This window comes from Crocodylus siamensis, chromosome 2 (assembly GCF_052110815.1).
Source record: "Crocodylus siamensis isolate JL-2025a chromosome 2, ASM5211081v1, whole genome shotgun sequence".
Lineage (NCBI taxonomy): Eukaryota > Metazoa > Chordata > Crocodylia > Crocodylidae > Crocodylus > Crocodylus siamensis.
Window position 1 is genome coordinate 231,226,776 of NC_143396.1, and position 20,316 is coordinate 231,247,091.

The window sequence follows — 20,316 nt, forward strand, 5'->3', positions numbered from 1 at the left end:
CCAGGCACGGGGGAAAGCCCCACATGCTGGAGCTGGCTGACTTCCCTACCGGGTCTGCGTAGCACCAGAGAGAAGCCTCAGGCTGGAGCCAGCTGCCTTCCCCACCCCACAGGGGAAGGTACCTGGGGCTTCCCTCCCCTGCAGCGCAGCCTTGGCGGGGAAGGCAAACAGCTCCAGTCCCTGAAGCTTCTCTCGGGTGCTGCGCAGCCCCAGCAGGGAAGGCAGCCGGCTCCAGCATACGGGACTTCCCTCCCTGATGTGCAAGTGCAGGAGCGACAGGGAGCACCAGCGATACAGGCGGCCCAACGGAGGCCACGCCCCTCAGTGCAATGTGCAGCACTGGTTGAAGCCACGCCCCGCCAGGCACCTGAGCCCCAAGTACCCTGCCTGCTGCTGAGCCATGAGGGCGTGGGGGGGTCCCCACACCCCCCAGCCTCCCTCATACCCACACCCTGCCCCCACATATACACAACTACCCACCCTACCTTATGTCCCCCACACACACACAGCCACTCCCTCACAACCTCCCACACCCCACCATACACACCCACAATATACAAAACTAAGACTTTATTTCTGGGTTATTATGCAATCACCTCTGTATACAATTATGCAAACAATGAATCATGACAAAAATATTTTTTGTAATAAAATTAAAATATGTTACAGTAGGTGTTTGATTTCTAGTACATGATTTGTTTTCTTCTCCTTCTAAAATGGCAACCCCCCTCCCAAAACGAGTATTTCCTGGGGACAAAAGGAAGGACTTCTGCTGGCAAAGGTCAGGGGTTAGGGGGTGGGACTTCTAGTCCCCAGATGGTGGCAAGGGGGTGGAGCAACTGTCAAGGGGCGGGGCTACTCAAGCAGCCCTCAACAACTCACTACAACTCATTAAGCAACCAACCTTAAATAACTGCCCGCCCCGATCTAAATGCTCAAAGGTAAAAAAGCACACAATGATACTCATTTTAGTGGAATGACACGACTAAAATTGGAAAAAAACTGTGTTTAATCAGGTTCCAATTTACTTTTGTATCAAAATGGTCACATATGCGGATCCTGGGAAGTACTCAGCTCTTCCTGGAACGGACTGCTGGCTCACTAAGCATTTGATAAAGAGCTAACAGTTTAGCATAAACTCGAGAACAACTGCAGCTTCCCAAGAGCACATAGAGTATATGCAATACTACTTTTAGAAACATTATCCAAAATTAAATCAAGTCTATCTCCTGCTATTAAAGAGAGGTCTTCAATAACATTGCAGAAAAGGGGATTTAGAGATATAAACACTCCCCTAACACATAAGTTTATAATCCTTGATCTAACAGTGGAAAGTTTCAGTGTAAAACCTCTCTTCTAAATGATGAGAGGAAATATTTTTCCCTGAACAATAAATGCCTGCTGAGACCAAAACCAAGAATATACAGGCCTTTTTGCAATTCCAACTCTGAAGCCATAAACATCTAAAAACCCAAATGCACTAGCAGTACAAATGAGTACAGGTTACATTTCTCCTAATAATTAAAAAAATAACTCATCGTCACTGAGGGAAGGGAGAACACACCAGCGATTTTCATGATGAGAAGCAGAACCCAAAGGAATATTTATATACTCTAAAAGAAAACAATGGGAACATAAAAAGATGTTCTTCAAAAGAGATTCATTATTACATAAGGAGACAACATGAATATCAGGCAATACTCAGCTGGGCTAGACCTGTGATAGCTGCATAAAGACAACGTTATACTAGCTAACGAGTCTTCAGCTCCCTACAGTCCAAGTAGAGCTCTCAAGTCGTCAGGTTTCTGAAGCCTCCGTTCCCTGACTGCTCTTAGAATGTGAAAGAAGCTGCATCACCCAGCTGGTAATAGACCTACTTTAACCAATACAGTACAATACACAGTTCAATAAAATCAAATCATATAACACCATGGCTGGAGAACCTTAATGTTTCTGTGGATCTTATGCCTAGGCCACTAATAAGAGGACACTCTTACCCATCTAGATTTAAACCAACTCTACATAGCAGGTTACAAACAGATTCAGAAGTAACCAGAAGAGGTATTACACATGTATTAAACAGGGATTCTTACTCCAGATCCTCAGTTCCTCAATGCCACACAGTGATGCTGAACACAATGAGTTATTCCCTCCAAATTCAACCAGCAATCCGTAAAGCTCTGGTATTATGTCTCTGTCAATACTTGGTGACCACAGCAAATGCTCAGAACTGAAAACAAGCTTCAAAACTCACCAAATCAGAAGGTTCCACTCTAGTAAAGAGGTCACCAAGCAAGTTTTCCTAAATTGCTGGGACTGGCGTGGCATTGGCACCACCCTCCAGCAAGAATATGTGACAGAAATGTGTCTCACCTAGTGCCAAATGAAACTGGGAGCGTCCCTCACAGACTGCACCTCAGTCAGGCAATACTGCAGCTGCTGGAATTATGGAGAGCCTGCTATAAAAAGCACACTGCTTTACAGCTAAAGCATTTTGGCTTCATGGCTCAGTACTGAAGCATCCCAGAATAATTATGGCACACTTGTCAAACAAGAGATGCTCCAAAGAGGAGAGTGGCCCAAGGATCCTGAGTGAAACTACGCAGACAGACTTGTTCCAACAACTCCCAGAGAATGGGAGGCTCTTGCAATACTTGCAAACAACCAGTCTGATGAGACCTTTGATGTTTTGACACTTCATTATTCAGATTTTAAAATCTTTTAGCCGTTTGGGGGAGAAGAATGGATTCAACACCCATTTTTGGTACCATGCAAGCCTGCCAGAGCTGCAGATGCTTCCCTCCTCCACCCCACTATTGTCATATCAGCCACTGCGAGTGCAGTGCTTAAGCCACTAAACTGACCAGCACCCCTAAAAAAAAAAACACCCTAGCCCTTGCAGCCAAGTTAGCTCTGTTTGAAATCAAAGCTCTGTATCTAAGCACCTTTTTTCAAAGTAGGAGCACTAGATAAATTTAGATCTAGCTCACGGTTTCTATTCTGCACTGTAAGGTGGGGAGGAACTGACCAAGACAAATAATTCTTATGGAATTATATTTTTAAACAGTAACCTTCTCTGAAGCTTTCATTCCTGTAAAGGAGATAATTACCATAAAGCCTGTTATCACCCTTCACAAACAATTATAGGTGTTTGCCATGTTGAAAAATGTCAGGTATTTTCCAGTGTGTATTTTGCATAAAATTTAATTTGATTGGTGAAGCTTTAGCCTGGCACCTCAAATCTCTATTCTTAAATGATCACGCTCTCCTAGACACGATGCTTGTGTACCACTCTCAGTGCTGTTTTGTACAGCATGTTTTTAACATCATCTTCCAAAAAATAGATTAAAGGAGATGTGACATTCTGTAAAGACTGCAAAGCAGAATGAAATAATGTAGCTGTCAAATCATACAGTCGGGTGTTTAAATCCAAATGTTGAAAGACATAGAACAAGCAGCCAAAAAAAGCAGCATGAAGACAAAGATGATAAAAAGGAAAAAACTTAAACGATACTACTGATAGGGATTACCAACAACCCAAATAGCACTTAAAATCAACTACCCCAAATCTCCTATATGAAATAGTAGCCAGCATCCCCCATAGTTTTGTATCGGCCCTCCTCACCTGCTAAGTCCTGTCGTCTTGCGAGGTGGCGATTTCTCCACCTGCTTCCCCCTTTGTTTCATGTCAGCTAGTCGCTGTCGCATGTTGATGGTCATTTCAGAACTCAGACGCCAGATAAAGATACAGCTGCAAGTGAGAAAAGAGAACGGGTGGGTTAAGCTTTGTTTCAATTCAGGTTATTAATATTCCTTATAGGTGAATTTAGGAACAGTCCTTTCTGGTTTGGAGAACTAGCCTAAAAAAGCTAGTTCTCCAAAGAGTCAAGAGGACACCACCAGGGTGCATGGTACCTTGACAGTCAGGCCTCCAGAGAAACTTCTCTCCAACCTCAAGCCTGGTAGCATAGGGTGAACTGGGCAACACAGGCTTTTTGTCTCATAAAAGATGCTTCACAGTGTGATTTTGTATGTCCTTTAAAATTTTCTGTAGAGCACCAGGATGTTGAAGCAAAAAGCTAAGAAATACAATTCCTTCTCACATTAGGACGTATCATAGCCTCATAACATTTACAGTTAGTAGGAAATAAAATGATCTGCATTTCAGTAATGATCAATTTTCTCAATGTTAAATGATCTCCCTCTTCCACTGAATTGTTTTGAGCTAGGAAGAGAGAAAATGACAGTATTATGTTTTCAAAAGTGTTGTGCTCCTTTGGACTCCAAACAGGAATTAATAGCATTCCCAGAGACTCGGGTCTAGGAACACCACACCCAGCTTTTTAAAGAACAGGCAAAGTTGTGAGGTCTGGCAGCCAGGAGGTATAACAACCTGAGGTTTTGGAAACCCAGAGCTGGCTGGCCAGCTACTTTCCTTCAAGGTCAGCTCCCTCTCTCTCAAAAACACAACAGTTGAATTAACGGAGGCGATTCCAAGAGCATGAATTAAAATTCAAAAGGCAAGCCTGGCCTGTTCATGATTTATCTTTCCATCCCCTCCACCTCCAACAGCAGGTCAAAGCTAGAGGGAAATGCAGAACAGTTGAATATAAACCAATAAATACATCCCAGCTTTGATACACAAACCCCTTCATAACCTTGCTCCCCATCCACCTTTGTGCTTCAGCTCCTCCTGCGGTACTGTCCCTTGAGCGCCTGCCAATCCTTTTGCCTTATTCAGGCCCCTTATTTTTCTCTCTCTCTCTACTTCATGCCTTCCATCATGCTATTCCATGTGGCAGGAATTCTCCTTCTGTCCTCATGGCCAATCCTGTGGGCCTTGGGGAGCCCCTTCCTTAAAACTGACTTCTCCAAATAATCCCTTCTCATTTCTTAGCAACATTTTCCATACCTTCCTTATGTTCTTGTCTTATTTAATGTGATCAGCAAAGGACAACATGTATGGGGTAAATGGATAATACTATACATTTAAAACAAGGGGTGACATCACAGTTAAAACCTAGCAATGCTCCATCCCCCACTTGTTCCATGCATCTGGAATTCACTCCTTTATAAAGCAGCAGAGCACAAGTGAATGCTTCCCCCAACACACTGCACCTGATTTATATTAATACACACAAGGTGGGTAAGTTGGGAGAGAAGATTGTTTAACTTGAATGAAATCCAGAAACAGCCAAGTGATGCAATACAACATCAGACACTGATATATACAACACAGAACCCCATACACCTCTCTTTACTCAAGTCTCTTTTCTTATTATGGTTACAATTGTGTTTTAAATACTGCCCTGAACAGTCTTAGACAGCAGCTCCAGATGGCATCACAGCCTCAGAGATCCCATGTCTCAGTTTCTGCAGAGCCCATCTGCAGCACCACCATTTAGGATTTCATACTCTGTGCTCCTCTACATGGCTACCAAGCAAGAGCCCTGGCTCCTCCCTATAACTGCTCACCTCGGAAGGGTGAGCTTGTGCCTCAGGCTATGCTAGCAGGAAGTAGCCCATGAACTCGTGGGTCCACTGATACTGGCACCTCACAGGGACATATAATATACTTAAAAAAAAAAACTAAAGCACAGCTCAGCCTGCCCACAGTACCACACTGGGATTTAGGATACAGAAAGGTGGTTTTGGACTCTATAACAGGGCTACCACTACACTGTAGTGCCCCAAATGTTTATGCTTTTACCACCTCCCTGGAGGTGCTTTAACCCTAGCACATAGAGATGGCACAAAATAACGACTTGCCACTCTACCAGATAAGAGGGACTTCGCAACCACAAGACTGTTGCTTGCTTACCTGTCACCAGAGACAGATATCAGATGTTTGCAGTCATTACTGAACTTCATCCCAGTTACAATCTCTGTGTAAAATAAAACAAAGAACAACTCTTGAACTACCCCAGTGAGCAGCACATATCATTAGCTAAATGGATTTGCTGGGCTCAGCTCAGCAGTCAAATACTGATTACATCCAGCATGTTTCCATGGAGCCAAGATACGCAAACTCCCACATCATATTTAAGACCATAGTCCCTGCAGACCAGGATTGAGGTATATAACAGCATGAGAAACCCCATAACTGAACAAACAAGATTGAAACATCTTCCCAACATAAAACAGGGTATCGTTGAGGGCTATTGTAGAGAGACAAGATTTTTTGAGAGGTGTAATCTGCCAACAGAGCAAGAGAATTAACAATAAACCAGTTTTACAGCTAATATATTAAAAACATTAAAAAGTAATAGGTCATTTTAACATAAAACTGAAATGGAATGTTTGGACATCAAAATTTGAGCTAGCCCTCAATTGTCTCAAAGGACCCCAAAAGATTCCAAGGTTTAGGATTTTTAAAAAATTATTAAGAATCGTGTTTTCTATGCAAAGCTTTTTTGAAAACTAAAAATGCAGAAGAGCTAGTCAGCATTATGCTGACCACCATTATACAAACATTAAATCAGCAGATAGAAAAATAGCTTCTGCAACTCACCTGAGTGCCCATACATTGTGGCCACACATTCGCCAGAGTAGAAATCAAAGATGGAAAGGTTCTTGTCAGAACAACTAGTTGCAATATAGAGACCTGAGGGATCAGTCTGTACCTGGTTGGGAAATATGGAAGACAAAGAGGGCTGGTGAGAAAAGTGCCTTAGATTCCCAAGAAATGCCCAAGACAACAGAAAGTTCAGAGAAAGACATTTAGAGTCGGTCTAGACCAGTGAGGGCCAACCTTTTTGGCAGGTGTCCAACAAAATTAGCCCAAACTCTCTACAAATGCCACTACGATCCTCTTCTCCTGCTCCTCTGCTTTCTGTCCCCTCCCTATCTGCCACGTGCCACAGAGAGGCTGCCCATGCTACAGGTTGGCTACCCTGGACTAAACCATAATGTCCAAATGGGTCACCAGGCAGTAATTGTGTGCTGAATGATGATGCACTTTGTCCCATGCCTGGCCAGCTACAGGTTCTCCATCTGCTTCCCAATTTAACAGACTTTCCCACTTTAAAATGACCTGAAGCCCAGCTGTCCTGACAACATTAGAATCTGAAAGGTCCACTCTGACATCAGCTGTTCTTAGACGATGAGACATTAAAAACTTGAATGGGAAATTGCAGAAGAAAAAATCATCCACAGACTGGATTGTATTAAGAATGGTCAAAACCTAAACTACAGATTCTTATCATAGTTTCATAGTTTCTAGGGTCGGAAGGGACCTGAATAGATCATCTAGTCCGACCCTCTGCCATGGCAGGAAAGAATACTGGGGTCAAATGACCCCAGCAAAGTGTTCATCTAGCCTCCTCTTAAAGACCCCCAGGGTAGGAGCCAGCACCACTTCTCTTGCAACTTGGTTGCCCTGATAGCTAGCCTAAATCTACCCTCTGCCAGCTTGTGACCGTTATTCCTGGTCACTCCTGGCAGTGCTTGGGGGAACAGGGACTCCCCCAGAGTTAGTTTGGCTAGTTTGTAACAGGCCACTAGATCCCCCCTCAGCCTTCTCTTGTGGAGGCTGAACAGGTTCAGGTCCCATAGCCTCTCCTCATAAGGCCTTCCCTGCTACCCACTGATCATGCGAGTGGCCCTCCTCTGGACCCTCTCCATGTTGTCCACATCCCTCCTGAAGTGCGACACCCAGAACTGGACACAGCACTCCAGCTGCGGCCTGACCAGTGCTGCATAGAGGGGAAGGATCACCTCCTTGGACCTGCTTGAGATGTACCTGTGGATGCATGACAAGGTACGGTTGGCCTTCCTGACTACATCCCCACACTGCCGGCCCATGTTCGTCTTGGAGTCAGTGATGACTCCAAGATCCTTTTCTACCTCTGCACTGACGAGAAGGGAGTTCCCCAACCTGTAGGTATGGTGCTGGTTCTTCCTCCCCAGGTGCATCACTTTGCACTTGTTGGTGTTGAATCCCATCCTATTCTTATCCGCCCACTCCTGTAACCTGTCTAGGTCCGATTGCAGCCTATTCCTCACTTCTAGCATGCCCACATCCCCCCACATCTTAGTGTCATCAGCAAATTTGAACAGGGTGCTTTTTACCCCCTCATCCAAGTCACTGATGAAGAGATTGAAAAGTGCGGGCCCGAGGACCGAGCCCTGTGGAACCCCACTGCCCACATCTCTCCAGATAGAAAATGACCCATCCACCACCACTCTCTGGGTGCGGCCCTCCAGCCAGTTGGCAACCCAATCGATTGTGTGGGTGTCGACACCACAGTCCCCCAGTTTCTTAATGAGAAAGGGGTGAGAGACATTGTCGAAGGCCTTCCAAAAGTCCAGGAAGACTATGTCCACTGCTACTCCTGCATCTAAGGATTTGGTGATCTGATCATAGAAGGCCACCAGGTTGGTCTGATGGGACCTGCCTCTAACGAACCTGTGTTGGTTGCCCCTAAGCATGATTTCCCCTGCTGGCCCCTTGTGGATATGCGCCAGAATAATTCTCTCAAAAAGCTTGCCCAGGATCGAGGTAAGACTAACTGGCCTATAGTTTCCTGGGTCCTCCTTCTTACCCTTTTTGAAGATGGGAAACATGTTGGCCCTCTTCCAGTCCTCTGGCACCACACCAGAGCACCATGAGTGCTCATAAAGCTGTGCCAGGGGTCCTGCAATGACCTCAGCCAATTCCCTCAGTACTCTAGGGTGGAGATTGTCCGGACGAGCTGATTTAAATACATCCAGTCCCTCCAGAAGTTCCCTAACTAGTTCCTCACTAACCCTTGGCCCAGGTGCGCCTCCCCTGGGGCCTGAGGGGGACCCAGTAGGGGGGGGTGACTGTTCCAGTCCCTGCTTAGGAAGATGGAGGCAATGAAATCGTTAAATATGTTGGCTTTGTCATCTGGTGTGACGACCAAGTTTCCTACCGTGTCCTGCAGGGGCCCCACATTACCTGGGACCTTCTTTTTACCCCCTATGTGTTTAAAAAAGGACTTCTTGTTGTCCTTAATCCGGGAAGCTAGTCCCAGTTCCATCTCTGCCTTGGCCTTCCTGACTGCCCCCCTGCAGCCCCGAGCAACTGCAGTATAATCATCCCTGGTGATGGCCCCTCCTTTCCATTGGGTGTGCACCTCCCTTTTTGCTAGGAGACTTTCCCGGGTGCTTTTCGTGAGCCATGGGGGCTTGTGAGCCCTCCTGCTCCTTTTGATCCATGCTGGGATTACCTCCCTTTGGGCTTGGAGGATCGTCTCCTTAAGGAACGACCACTCTCCTTGGACACCTGACTCCCCTCCCCTCCAGGACCTCAGTGCTTCCCTGACTATTCTCCTTAGTTCATTGAAGTCCGCCCTCCTGAAATCTAGGGCTGCTGCCTTGCTGCAGGCCTTTGCCACCTTGCACTGGATGGTGAATTCCAGCAGGTGATGATCTCTGTCGCCCAGGTGGTCAAGCACCTGCAGCCCCCTCACCAGGTCGTCTTCTGTGGCCAGCGTCTCCTCTGGTGGGAGTATTAATCCAGGTATCCTATTACCTGGATTAGTTTTTAATAACCCTTTTGTTCCTCAGTGAGTTGACTGCTTTGTTTTTCAGGCATTCTCCAGGGAATTGACTGAGGCAACCAGAACTAAAGACCTGATGGGTCGACTACCCTAACATCTGTTGGGAGGACCATTCAGCTGGCTCCAGCAAGTCAGCCAATGTCTTAGCAACTATTGATGACCTGTTCCTGTCACAGGTTGCCAAAGAACCAACTGAGGTACAGCCACTCTAGAATCAGTGCTTACCAAAGGGGAGGACATGGTAGAGGACCTGAAGATTGAAGGTACTCTGGGGGACAGTGATCACGATCTGATTAGGTTCACGATCCACTGGAAGGCTAGGATCCCAATTAGTAAAACAGAAGTCCTAGTTTTCAGAAGGGCGGACTTTGACAAACTCAGGAGGTTAGTTAGAAAGGCCCTCTGCAATCAGCGACTGGACAACTTGAGAGTTCAGGAGCAATGGTGCCTCTTCAAGAGAGCAATTCTCACTGCTCAAAAAGAGGCCATTCCCATAAAATCAAAGAGTGGGAAAGGAGCCAAGAGACCTGGTTTGGCTCAACAGGGACATTAGAGAACTTTTAAAGAAAAAAGATGCATATAATCAATGGAAAAAACAGCTCAGCCACTAGAGAAGAGTTCACTATATAACCTGAGTCTGCAGGTATAAGATAACAGAAAAGCCAAGACGGGCATAGAGATCAAGCTGCCATCCGAAATAAAGGAAAACAAAAAGTCCTCCTACAGGTACAAGGGGAGCAAGGAAAAAAATAAAAAAATCAAGCTCCACTATGGGACCCCTACCGAATACAGAGGGACAGGCCACAGTTGATCACCACAAAAAGGCAGAGCTTCTTAATAAATACTTCACATTGGTATTCCAGAAAGTTAACAGGAGCTGTGAACCCATGCAGAGGCCCAGAGAACACGGGGAAGCCTACAGAAAACATGAAATCAGTCCCAGACAGGTGAGGTTCCTCTTAGAACAAATGGACGTTTTCAAGTCCACCAGGACAGATGACCTACATCCAAGAGTCCTGAAAGAACTGGCTGAACTCATAACAGGGCTCTTGGCAAAAATATTCAAAAAGTCATGGGGTGTTCCCAGATGACTGGAAGAAGGTCAACCTGATGCCCATTTTCAAAAAGAGAGGAGGGATGACCCTGCAACTACAGACTGGTCAGTTTGACTTCAGTCCTTGGAAAAACTTTTGAAAAAATTATTAAAGAGGCCATCAATCACAACCTTGTAACTGACAGAATTAAGAAACAAGCAGCCTGGCTTTGTGGAGGGTAGATCATGCCTAACAAACCTGGTGTCCTTTTACGACCAAGTTTTACTAGATTTCAGTAAGGCCTTTGATTCAGTCTCCCATGAAATTCTCTCAATCAAACTGGAGGGTACTGGCCTGGACCAGCCTACAGTGAGGTGGATGGAAAACTGGCTTTAAGGCTGGTCCCAGAGAGATGTAAATTGATGGAACGGCCTCATCCTGGAGAACTGTCTCCAGTGGTGTCCCCTGGGTTGGTGCTTGGACCCGTGTTTTTTAACCTATTTATTAATGACTTGGATGAGGGGGTGGAACGCTCTACGATTAAGTTTGCAGATGATACCGAGCTGTGGGCACACCACAGGACAGGGTAAAGATCCAGGACGACCTTGACAGACTGGTTCTATGGGCTGACTGGAATCAGATGAGGTTCAACAGGGAAAAGTGCCGAGTCCTTCATCTGGGTAGGAAGAACCTTCACCACAACTATAGGATAGGCAGTAGCCCACTGGCTGGCACAGCATCTGAACAGGACCTGGGGGTCACAATCGACCAGAAGATGAATATGAGCCAACAGTGTGAGGAAGTCACCGGCAGGACAAACAGAATTCAGGCGTGCATCAGCTAATATGTTGTCAACAGATCCAAAGAGGTGCTTCTCTCTCTCTACTCAGCATTGGTGAGGCCGCAACTGGAGTACGGTGCCCAGTTTTGGGCACCACACTTCAAAAAGGATGCAGATAAAACTCGAGAGGATGCAGAGAAGGGCCACCCACATGGTTAGGGGTCTGGAGGATAGGCCCTATGAGGAGAAACTCAGGGAGCTGGGCTTCTTCAGTTTGGGTAAGAGAGCTGCAAAGTGACTTGATAGCTACCTACAAATATGTCAGGGGAGAACACCAGGACCTGGGGGAGCAACTCTTCAGGAAGGTACCCCTTTGGAGGAGGAGGACCAATGGTCACAAACTAATAGAGGAAAGATTTAGGCTGGACACAAGGAAGACCTACTTCTCCAGGTAACCAGAACCTGGAACACACTCTTGGCATTGGTGGTGCAGTTGCCATCGTTGGAGGTGTTCAAGAGGAGGCTAACTAAGTACGTCGTTGAGCTAGTTTGAGCTCTTTAACCTCCTGTCTATGGCAGGGGACCAGACTTGATGGTTTTACAGGTCCCTTCAGTCTATTGACTCTGACTCCTAGCCATCTTGCTTCTTTAGCCAGCACCCTCTCTTTTTTTCTCCCCCTTTCCTACCCTTTCTATTCTAATCACAGCTTCCTGCAGTCCTTTCATAACACCTGGTGAAGTAAGCCCTCTGCTTAAGAAACCTTATACTATACATCTCTGATTTAGTCTATAAAGTTGCAAATCTACCCTGCCTTTTACCAGCACAAATGCCACTCAGTAAGGATGACACACTTAGACACAGCAAAAACCACCATTCATCTTCATAGAAACTAGTCATGATCAGCAGCAAAACTACTGAGTGACTCACATGTGTCCCTTGCCAGCATCCCAGGACAAACACCTAACCACCAACTCACCCATTAAAACCCTTCGCAGAGCTATCTCCGGTCTTATTCTCAAAATACCAGGTAACCCACAGCTTTTCCAACCAAATCCGAAAAAGAAATTGATTATCTTTAAAGATTCCACCACCGATGTGAATTTGCTGTAATGCTCTGATCAAATTCCCCTTTTTCCTCCTCCCTCCCATAATAAACAGAGCTCATTATTTTTCAGTTGATTCTATATTTTTTTTAACAGTTTATGCCACACCAACCCCAGGATAGTCATAGCTAGTAAACCTATACAAAACATCTCCAAAACCTGAGCCTTCAAGCATGGAAACTAGTCTGCTCAAACAGCAATGCAATAAATACTCAAAGAAGTTGTTAACATGCTTACTCTTGTAATTCTAAAATTTGCTTTGTTAATATTTCTGCAAATTCTGTATTGGAGCTCTTACTATATCTGTGTTTTGCAGAACTTCGGAAATTCAAAAATAAAAGGGGTCTGGATTAGTAGAGTTTGTGCTTTTAATAGCAGTTATTTCAGTTTATTGCAGCATTTTTAAGTCCCAATTATATGCTATATAAAAAAGTTTAACCTCAGAGTGCCAGGCTCCAAATAAGTTTATACTGAAGCATCAAAAGAGATCACCATGTTAAATAGTTAGCCTAAATATGTAAAGGAAAAAAATGGAAAAATTATGAGCTGCACAATATTAGTGTTCTGTATCACAGGGTTCTCTCCATGTCAGCAAAGCAAATACACACAATATTAAAAAAAACCCAACCACCTCCCATCAGCAACATTTTACAGTTTGAGGCCACAGAGATATTACTGATCAAGTCAGGTGTTCAGTTAAAAGGTACAGCAGCAATTTTTCATGTTCAGTGCCCTAGTTTATAAATGCTGTGGGAAAAGGGAAAACTATCAAGTTTGCAAAAAAGAAAAAAACCAAACCATGTAGCTCGGTTTATGCAAAAGCAGAAAGGGCAACTCTTCTTTTTTAAACAATGCATTTATTTTCATTAAATCAAATGAGAGTTTACCTCCCTCAGTAGAAATAATCATTAAAAAAAAAAAAAAGAAAGAGAAAAAGAAAAAACCATCAACGAAAACATACAGGAGACACATGTTTGACAGAAAAGGGAAAATGGCCTGAGGCTTTGCTGCAGTAAATTAACTTAACAGATTTGTTTGTTGAAGTCAACTTGCCTTTCATCTTTGGGAACAAGACTTCAAGTGTACTAAGTCATAAGAGTGATCTCATAATTTAGCTGTGTTCTTACATGTCCATCCCCAAACCACCCATGTCTTCCAGGAGTACAGAATGAAGTGGTGCAGTATCCGAGGACAGAGGCACATCTGAACACAGAGCTTGCATTAGTACTGCAAGTCCCTCAGAAGAGCAAGGCATTCCTGTGAGAGTCTGCCTTGATTTCATCGCCATTTCTGCATGTCATTTGTGTGAAGATCACTCTCTGGGCAACACCCTAGCATTTCAAGGGCTTCGTAAATTCCTCATTAACTTTGACCACTGACAGCTCCAACATGTAATCTTAACACAAATAACCAAGAGGGCTGGAACAAGCTCTTCCTAAACAGAGCCTAAGGGATGGAGGGATCACATACAAGCTTCTCAACAGCATCTGAGAACCTGCAGGCAAAAGAACCACATCAAGGCAGGAGTACGCAACAGCCTTCTACAAGGCAAGGTCCTCCTGGAAAGTGCCTCTACAGCTAATAGGGAGAAGTGACTGGTTCTTGCAAGTAGCACATAAGAGACCAAACTCTGCTAGCAAGTATCGGTTCAGTTCCAGCAACTGCCACACTGGCTCAAAAGAAAGTTTGGTACAACACACAGTTTGAAGCACAATGCAGTATGTATTCACTTAGTCTATGTTTTGATGTCAGTTAGCCCAAGTGTGTTTTTCAAGGCTTTTGCTGGGACTTGAAGGCTAGTATGTATAAGAAAGCAAAGGGAGGGTTGGTTTGGATTCTGATTTCATCTTTAACTAATTGTTTTAGGCATCTGTGGTGAGAAACAGCTGCCAGCTGAGTACTTTTTTTGTACATGTACTTAGTCAAATATAAAACAAAGTCTGACCCCCGTCCCCCCCAGCATGGAAAAAGCCCCTTGTCTTATATTCACATACAAAGTGGAGGGAGAAGCAGGAGGCTGTGTATCTCTGGCTCTGGGCCTGAGCCCAGGTCAGGGTCAGTCAGAGCCAGAGCAGCCTTCTTGGCCCTCTCTCCTCGCTACTTCCTCTCCATAGCCTCTGCCCACCAGCCCACCCCCTTACTGTCAGGCACAGCTTGGCTCCAGCGCAAGTTGAATATGGCATGGGGCACAAGGAAACGCTTTCTGCTGCTTCTCCCAATGTTAACACTGCTGCAAGGCCAAGCAAGGGTTGAACTTCTTCCACTGCAGTGCTCTCAGCCTGAACAGCATCTGATAGTAAGGACTGCAGAGACTTGGAGGGAATTTGGGAAAAAGAGGCAGAGACTAGGGGGGAGTTAGGGGAAGGACAGAGGCTGAGGGCATGGGGAGCACCTGACTCCCCTTCCCTCCCAGCCACTGCTTTCCCTGCTTTAGCAATGGGGGTGGGGATTCAAAACAACCCTACAATACTCAGATTTTATACCTGGAAAATTATAACAAAATTATAACAAATTTTTAAGACTTTCTAGGTATAGAATCTAATTATTAGGGCATCATTTTACATTCAGGGTCATTTATACTCAAGTAAATATGGTGTTTTGTTTTGTTTTCAATTATGATTTAGGTCCCAAGAGTCTTACTTGGGAACTTTTTAATATGTACTAAAAGTCAAACAAATTCAGTAAAAGAAAAAATGGCACATATGTCCCTTATTAGCACTTCAGGGGGAAAAGGTTTACATATCATAATACTCTAGACCCATACATAATTCCAGGGTACTGGATTTAGCTCAGAAGAGTGATGAAAAGGATAAAGGAACAGGGAAAAAATAAAAAAGGTTATGTTTGAATTCTTGGAGGTCTTACTTTAATGAGGGTGCCATCTTCACCTTGAGATCCCTTGTACAACTTCTTCTGCTTCCCACTGCTTATATTGAAAATCCTGAGGGGAACACAAGAAACAACTCATTACACCCATGCATCATTCTCCACTACTTCTCACAAGATCCCTTTCCTCTCTTCTCTCCATGGCAGGCCACCCCCACACACAACCGAGTGGGGGGCTATAGAGCCAACAGCCATTCCAAGAAACTATACTGGCCATAATTCATATAGCTCAAATCATTCAAGTGGTTAAATGTATAACTTGGAAACTAGCATGCTGGCCCCAAGATTACAATACAAAATAGATTATCTGAATTAAAACTCTGACTTAAGTCTCAAATTGACTAGGCAAACAGTATGTTTGGTTTCAGGAAACTGATGGAGCAGGCAGAAAAGAATTAGCTTTTTGGCACTGAATGATAGCCACTGGTGATGCATCAGGAATGACGCTTAGCAAATTCCACACAACTAAGACTACTGAAAGACCATCTCTGAGGAGTGCTGTTACAGGAGATGAAGGGAAGCTGGGAGGCAGAACTTCTGTTGGAGCAGGGTATAAAACAAGTCACCTCCTAGAAACTCATCAGCATACAATAAAGGGTACCACTGTAGGACTGGAAAAAGTATCTTTTTCACCGGGGGCAGCAAGTGTAAATAGAAAAATTGAAGACTGGAAGAAATTTCAAAATAGAAGCAGTGTGTCAACTCCAGTTGACATCTGTTGCTAAAGGACAGCAACAGTTAACCCCAGCTTTGGATTCCCCCAATTCAACAGATTTCACAGAAACACACATTATTTTGTCTGACACTCCTGTGATGGTAAAAGCTACTTCAGGGAAAAGAATGCGTGCCATAGGAAAGCACAGTCACTTACTCAACCAGGAGAGCCTCTCCCCTGCATGAACCTCAACCACAGGCTAAGAGACTCAAAGTCATCTTGAAATATACATGGTTTTTCACTACTGGGGAGAAGAAGAGAACTCAGGCTCGCTGGGGCCTGAAGATGACACTTTAGGAATTCAAATTCTAAGAAAAACTACACTAAATGACTCGTAGGGGAAAATATTCTCTGCTAACTGTTTTTTGAAGTGCAAGAATAAGGCAACAAAACAAACCTACCGGATGTTACGGTCTTGACAGCCAATAGCAGCATACTTCAAGCTGGGGTCGACATCCATGTCATACAAAGTAGTCTTTCTAACAATATGGTGGCTCCGAGTAAACTGAACCCCATTCCCTGTCTAAGCAAAGAGGATAAAAAATTAAAGAAAGTCAAGTCACTAAACATGCTCAAGTCCCCCTACCTCTCTACAGATGTAGTCAACACGAGCCAACCACTCCCTACAGTGACTCCTGGAGATGCAATAAACACCTCTCCACAGCTGGTCCTCTCATGACATTCCTTACAGTGACCCCCTAAGGGAAAGAATGGAGTCCTCAATCATTCCCTGCCCTGATTTCTGCTGAGAGGCTGTACCTGAAAGCAGCTGTAAATTGCTCCCACCATCAAATTAAGCACCCACTATAACTTCCTACACCAAGTCACACGCTGGGATAAACTGCAACTGAAACAGCAACCAGCTCCTATGCCACCTCTACTGCAACACTGCCTCAGACCAGCTCCCTTTAGGAGATGTTACAGAAAAGGATGACAGCAGTAACAAAAGGTTACCTTCTGTGCAGTGCGAAAATAGATACTCTTGTCCGCCCCACAGCTGATCATCCTCACCTTCCCGTCATTAGCTGGAACAAAGAAAAAGAAATAGGTCCAACAAGTAAACACAACAGGAACAGTGGAACCGTTGTTTATTACATTGTCCTCATTCCTCCGTCTACAGCTCCAACTAGCCATGCCTGACTATGCTGTAGGGAGTCAGTAGTGTAGGCTGGTGCATACAACACCAGAAGCCCTTTCTGTCCTCAAGAAAGAATAGTCTTTTTTACTAGTTCAGGGGGCTCAGCCACAGAGAATTCCAAAGGGAACTCAATAAACCATCAGGCCCCTGGACAGCAAGTAGACATTTAAAAATTCTGCAATTCCTCTGAGCATAGCTTTTGCTCTCTGGATACTACAGCCCTCCCTCTTGGTGCAGGCTGGGGATGGAGAACGGAGTGTCTACCCCATACCGTAGGCCAAAAATACCGAACTGGATAATTTTTCCAAAGTCAAGTTCCAATCTCCCTCAGCTATAATAACAATGGATGGGTGTAGCCATTTCATATGGGTTAAAAAGCAGGGGAGTGGGGAAATGATTAGTTAAGTTAGCCCAAAGAAATATGAAGGGATTTCAATTCCCACAGGCGGAAAAGATAAGACAAGCCTTGCTTGCTAGTATGACTGTAGCTATAAATGAGGAGAAAGAAGAAAGTTAAACTGTAACCTCACATAAATCAGGAATTACAAGGTTAAATAATTCTACCAAACTTCATAGCCACAATATGGCAGCAACAGTATTCTTGATGCCTGGCAGATTTTGCTTATATCAGCATAAATAAAATTATACGGGCTCTCCAACCTGCAAACTTCACAGCTGTGATGGAAGAGGAATGCTCATCCAGAGTCTGCTGCAATCTATAGTCCTTCCCAGCATCCAAAACATGGATCAGTCTGTCCCGACTGGCTGATGCCAAGAGCTTAAATCCTGCCAGAGATTTTACAAGAGAAGCAAAACCTTTACTGAAAAGCAATTTGCTTCTTTGATCATAATATTAAGCATCTTCAAGTTGCACAGTAGACACCCTTCCTAATAAGTTTAGTACAAGTAAAACAGGTGCATACAAAGGAACATCCCCCAGGTTTCAACTTGCAATAGAAGATACAAAACAGTGATCTAAACTCCCCACGTCCATATAGTAGCAAGAGATGGAAGCCTTTTCAAAAACTCAGAGCCTTCTCCTGCAGTGCTACAAAAGCCTCTGCTCTCAGAGCTAAAGCAGCAGCTGCCCACTAGAAATTTGTTATACATAACAGCCAGAAAAAGAGTTGCTCTACCTCAGGCACACGACAATACATCATGCAGGCCACATAAGCAAGCAGTGGGAATAAAACCCTTCTGTTTCTTACCTGTGTCAGGTTTGGAGTACTCCAGGCAGAGGATCTCAGAATCATGAGCTTCTACCTTCAGCATTTCCCTAAGGGACTGCAACTCATAAATTCTGAAATAAGACAAAAGATTTCAGTGTCCACATGGAAATATAGAGTGGAAAAAGGAAGACAGTCTTCTCTATGTTCACCCCTGTCCCACAATCATCCCACCCTAGAAGCCCTAGGGTTACCTGAGAGTGCCAATCCTGTCCCCTGAGGCCAAATGTTCTCCACTGGGGCTCACACACACAGTGCGAATCCCCACTTTTGTGTCTGTAACCTGCGTGTCAGCTTTATCTGCACTCCCACCAGAGTTGTAATCAGTGTCAAGCAGGTACTGAGTGTTGTCGTCTACATAGATGATTTTCATCAGGTCCTTAAAAGAGAAAAGACCAAGGAAGTACTGAAGTGAAGAATTGGCAGTCAAGCTCAGTAGGGATCTGAACTGATAGCCAATCCAGTGCTTGGGGGGGAGGGGGGAAATATAATGGAAGTTAGAACATCAGTGTCCATCTTCTTTAAAAGAGCCAGAGTGCACCTTATTCTGTGCCACTAAGAATGGAAAAGACTTTCCTCACATCGCCTTTCCTCACCTCTGTGCAGCCATAAAATACTTTATGGCAGCATAAAAGCAAAGCAAACAGACAGACATCCATACCCTTTATTGCACCATAAATGCCCAAAGTTTGTGGCTGTGACATAAATGGTAATAGATTGTGCTACTTTTTTGTGACAGACATCTGTTTTCTTGCGATGGGAGAACACAAGCAGCCTGGAGCTGCTCACGCTCCCCAGCCACCCTGGTATCTCCTCTAGAGGCTTGTGGAGCCTAAATCTTGCAAGCTCCAGGAAGCCCTACACAGGTTTGAGCCCCTCAGGCCCCTGGAGCACCTGCATAGTTTCCCAGCTTACAGAGACACGTCTCCGGGAATATCAGGGCACTTTTCTGTAGAGAGGGAAAGCCAGGGTTCCCTACTTACAAAGACATACCCTGGGATCTCTCCAGGATGTCTGTTTAAGCATGGAAAGCCTGGCATGTCCCCACTTCTGGTGATGCACCCTGGGATCTCCCCAGTGTGTCTCTCTAAGTGGGGAAAGCCCATAATTCCCCACTTACCAAGATGCAACCCCAACATCTCCCAAGTGCATCTCCTTAAGCAGGGAGATCTTGTGCTGTGGCTCCATAAATGGGGAACCCCTAGGCTTTTCTCACTTAAGGACATGTGCTCGGGAGATCTCAGGTGTATCTCCATAAGCAAGGAAACCTCAACTTTCTCCCTTACACAGACATGCCCAAAGATTCCTTGGAGCATATTTAAGTAAGGCAGGTGCTCTAGAAACCTAAGGGGTTCAAACCTGCTAGGGAATTCCCAAGGCATACAGGATTGGGCATCTCAAGCCCCAGGAGAACATGTCACCCACTGTCCCACAGCATGAAGAGTTGGAACAAGGGTGACATGCATTACACCTAATGAAGGAAATCACAGAACACACCCTAGCATAGCTGATGTCATTTAATTTAACAACTTCTGTTTCTCCCCTCAGAGAAGCCTCCAGGCTACAAAATACTAAAATAAGGATGCAGTGAGAACTACATGAAGCATTCTTGAAGGTCAGTGCAAATAGGCGTAAATCGCCATAAATCTCTCTGGCAAAGTAGCTTCTTTTGCCAAGTGCAGTTTACTCAGAAATGGATCTAGAGAGTGGGTCACATAACAGCAACAGAAGCAATTAGCTGGAACCAGTCACTGTACTGCGCTTCTTTCCATTTAACATCACTATAGATAGAAGGAAATAGGAATCAGATGGTGTGGATTTGGAACTCTCTTCCCATCCCTGCCCCCAGTCTCTATCAGTCATGGAGCATTCTTCCACCAATCCTGATAAAGAAATAATTATATGAAT

General features: G+C 44.7%; 1 protein-coding gene across 2 annotated transcripts in view; it reads right to left on the bottom strand.

Moving 5' to 3' along the window:
- MAPKBP1 (mitogen-activated protein kinase binding protein 1) overlaps positions 1 to 20,316 on the bottom strand; it is a 131,317-nt gene that overhangs the window by 22,319 nt on the left and 88,682 nt on the right. For both annotated transcript variants that reach the window (XM_090033365.1, XM_090033364.1), the window contains exons 12-20: positions 18,603 to 18,787; positions 18,391 to 18,482; positions 17,843 to 17,968; positions 16,999 to 17,069; positions 16,446 to 16,567; positions 15,309 to 15,384; positions 6,512 to 6,623; positions 5,822 to 5,885; positions 3,626 to 3,751 (exon numbers count right to left, since the gene is read on the bottom strand). In XM_090033365.1, the coding sequence (XP_089889491.1) occupies positions 3,626 to 3,751; positions 5,822 to 5,885; positions 6,512 to 6,623; positions 15,309 to 15,384; positions 16,446 to 16,567; positions 16,999 to 17,069; positions 17,843 to 17,968; positions 18,391 to 18,482; positions 18,603 to 18,787 (974 nt within the window). The remainder of the gene's footprint in view (positions 1 to 3,625; positions 3,752 to 5,821; positions 5,886 to 6,511; positions 6,624 to 15,308; positions 15,385 to 16,445; positions 16,568 to 16,998; positions 17,070 to 17,842; positions 17,969 to 18,390; positions 18,483 to 18,602; positions 18,788 to 20,316) is intronic.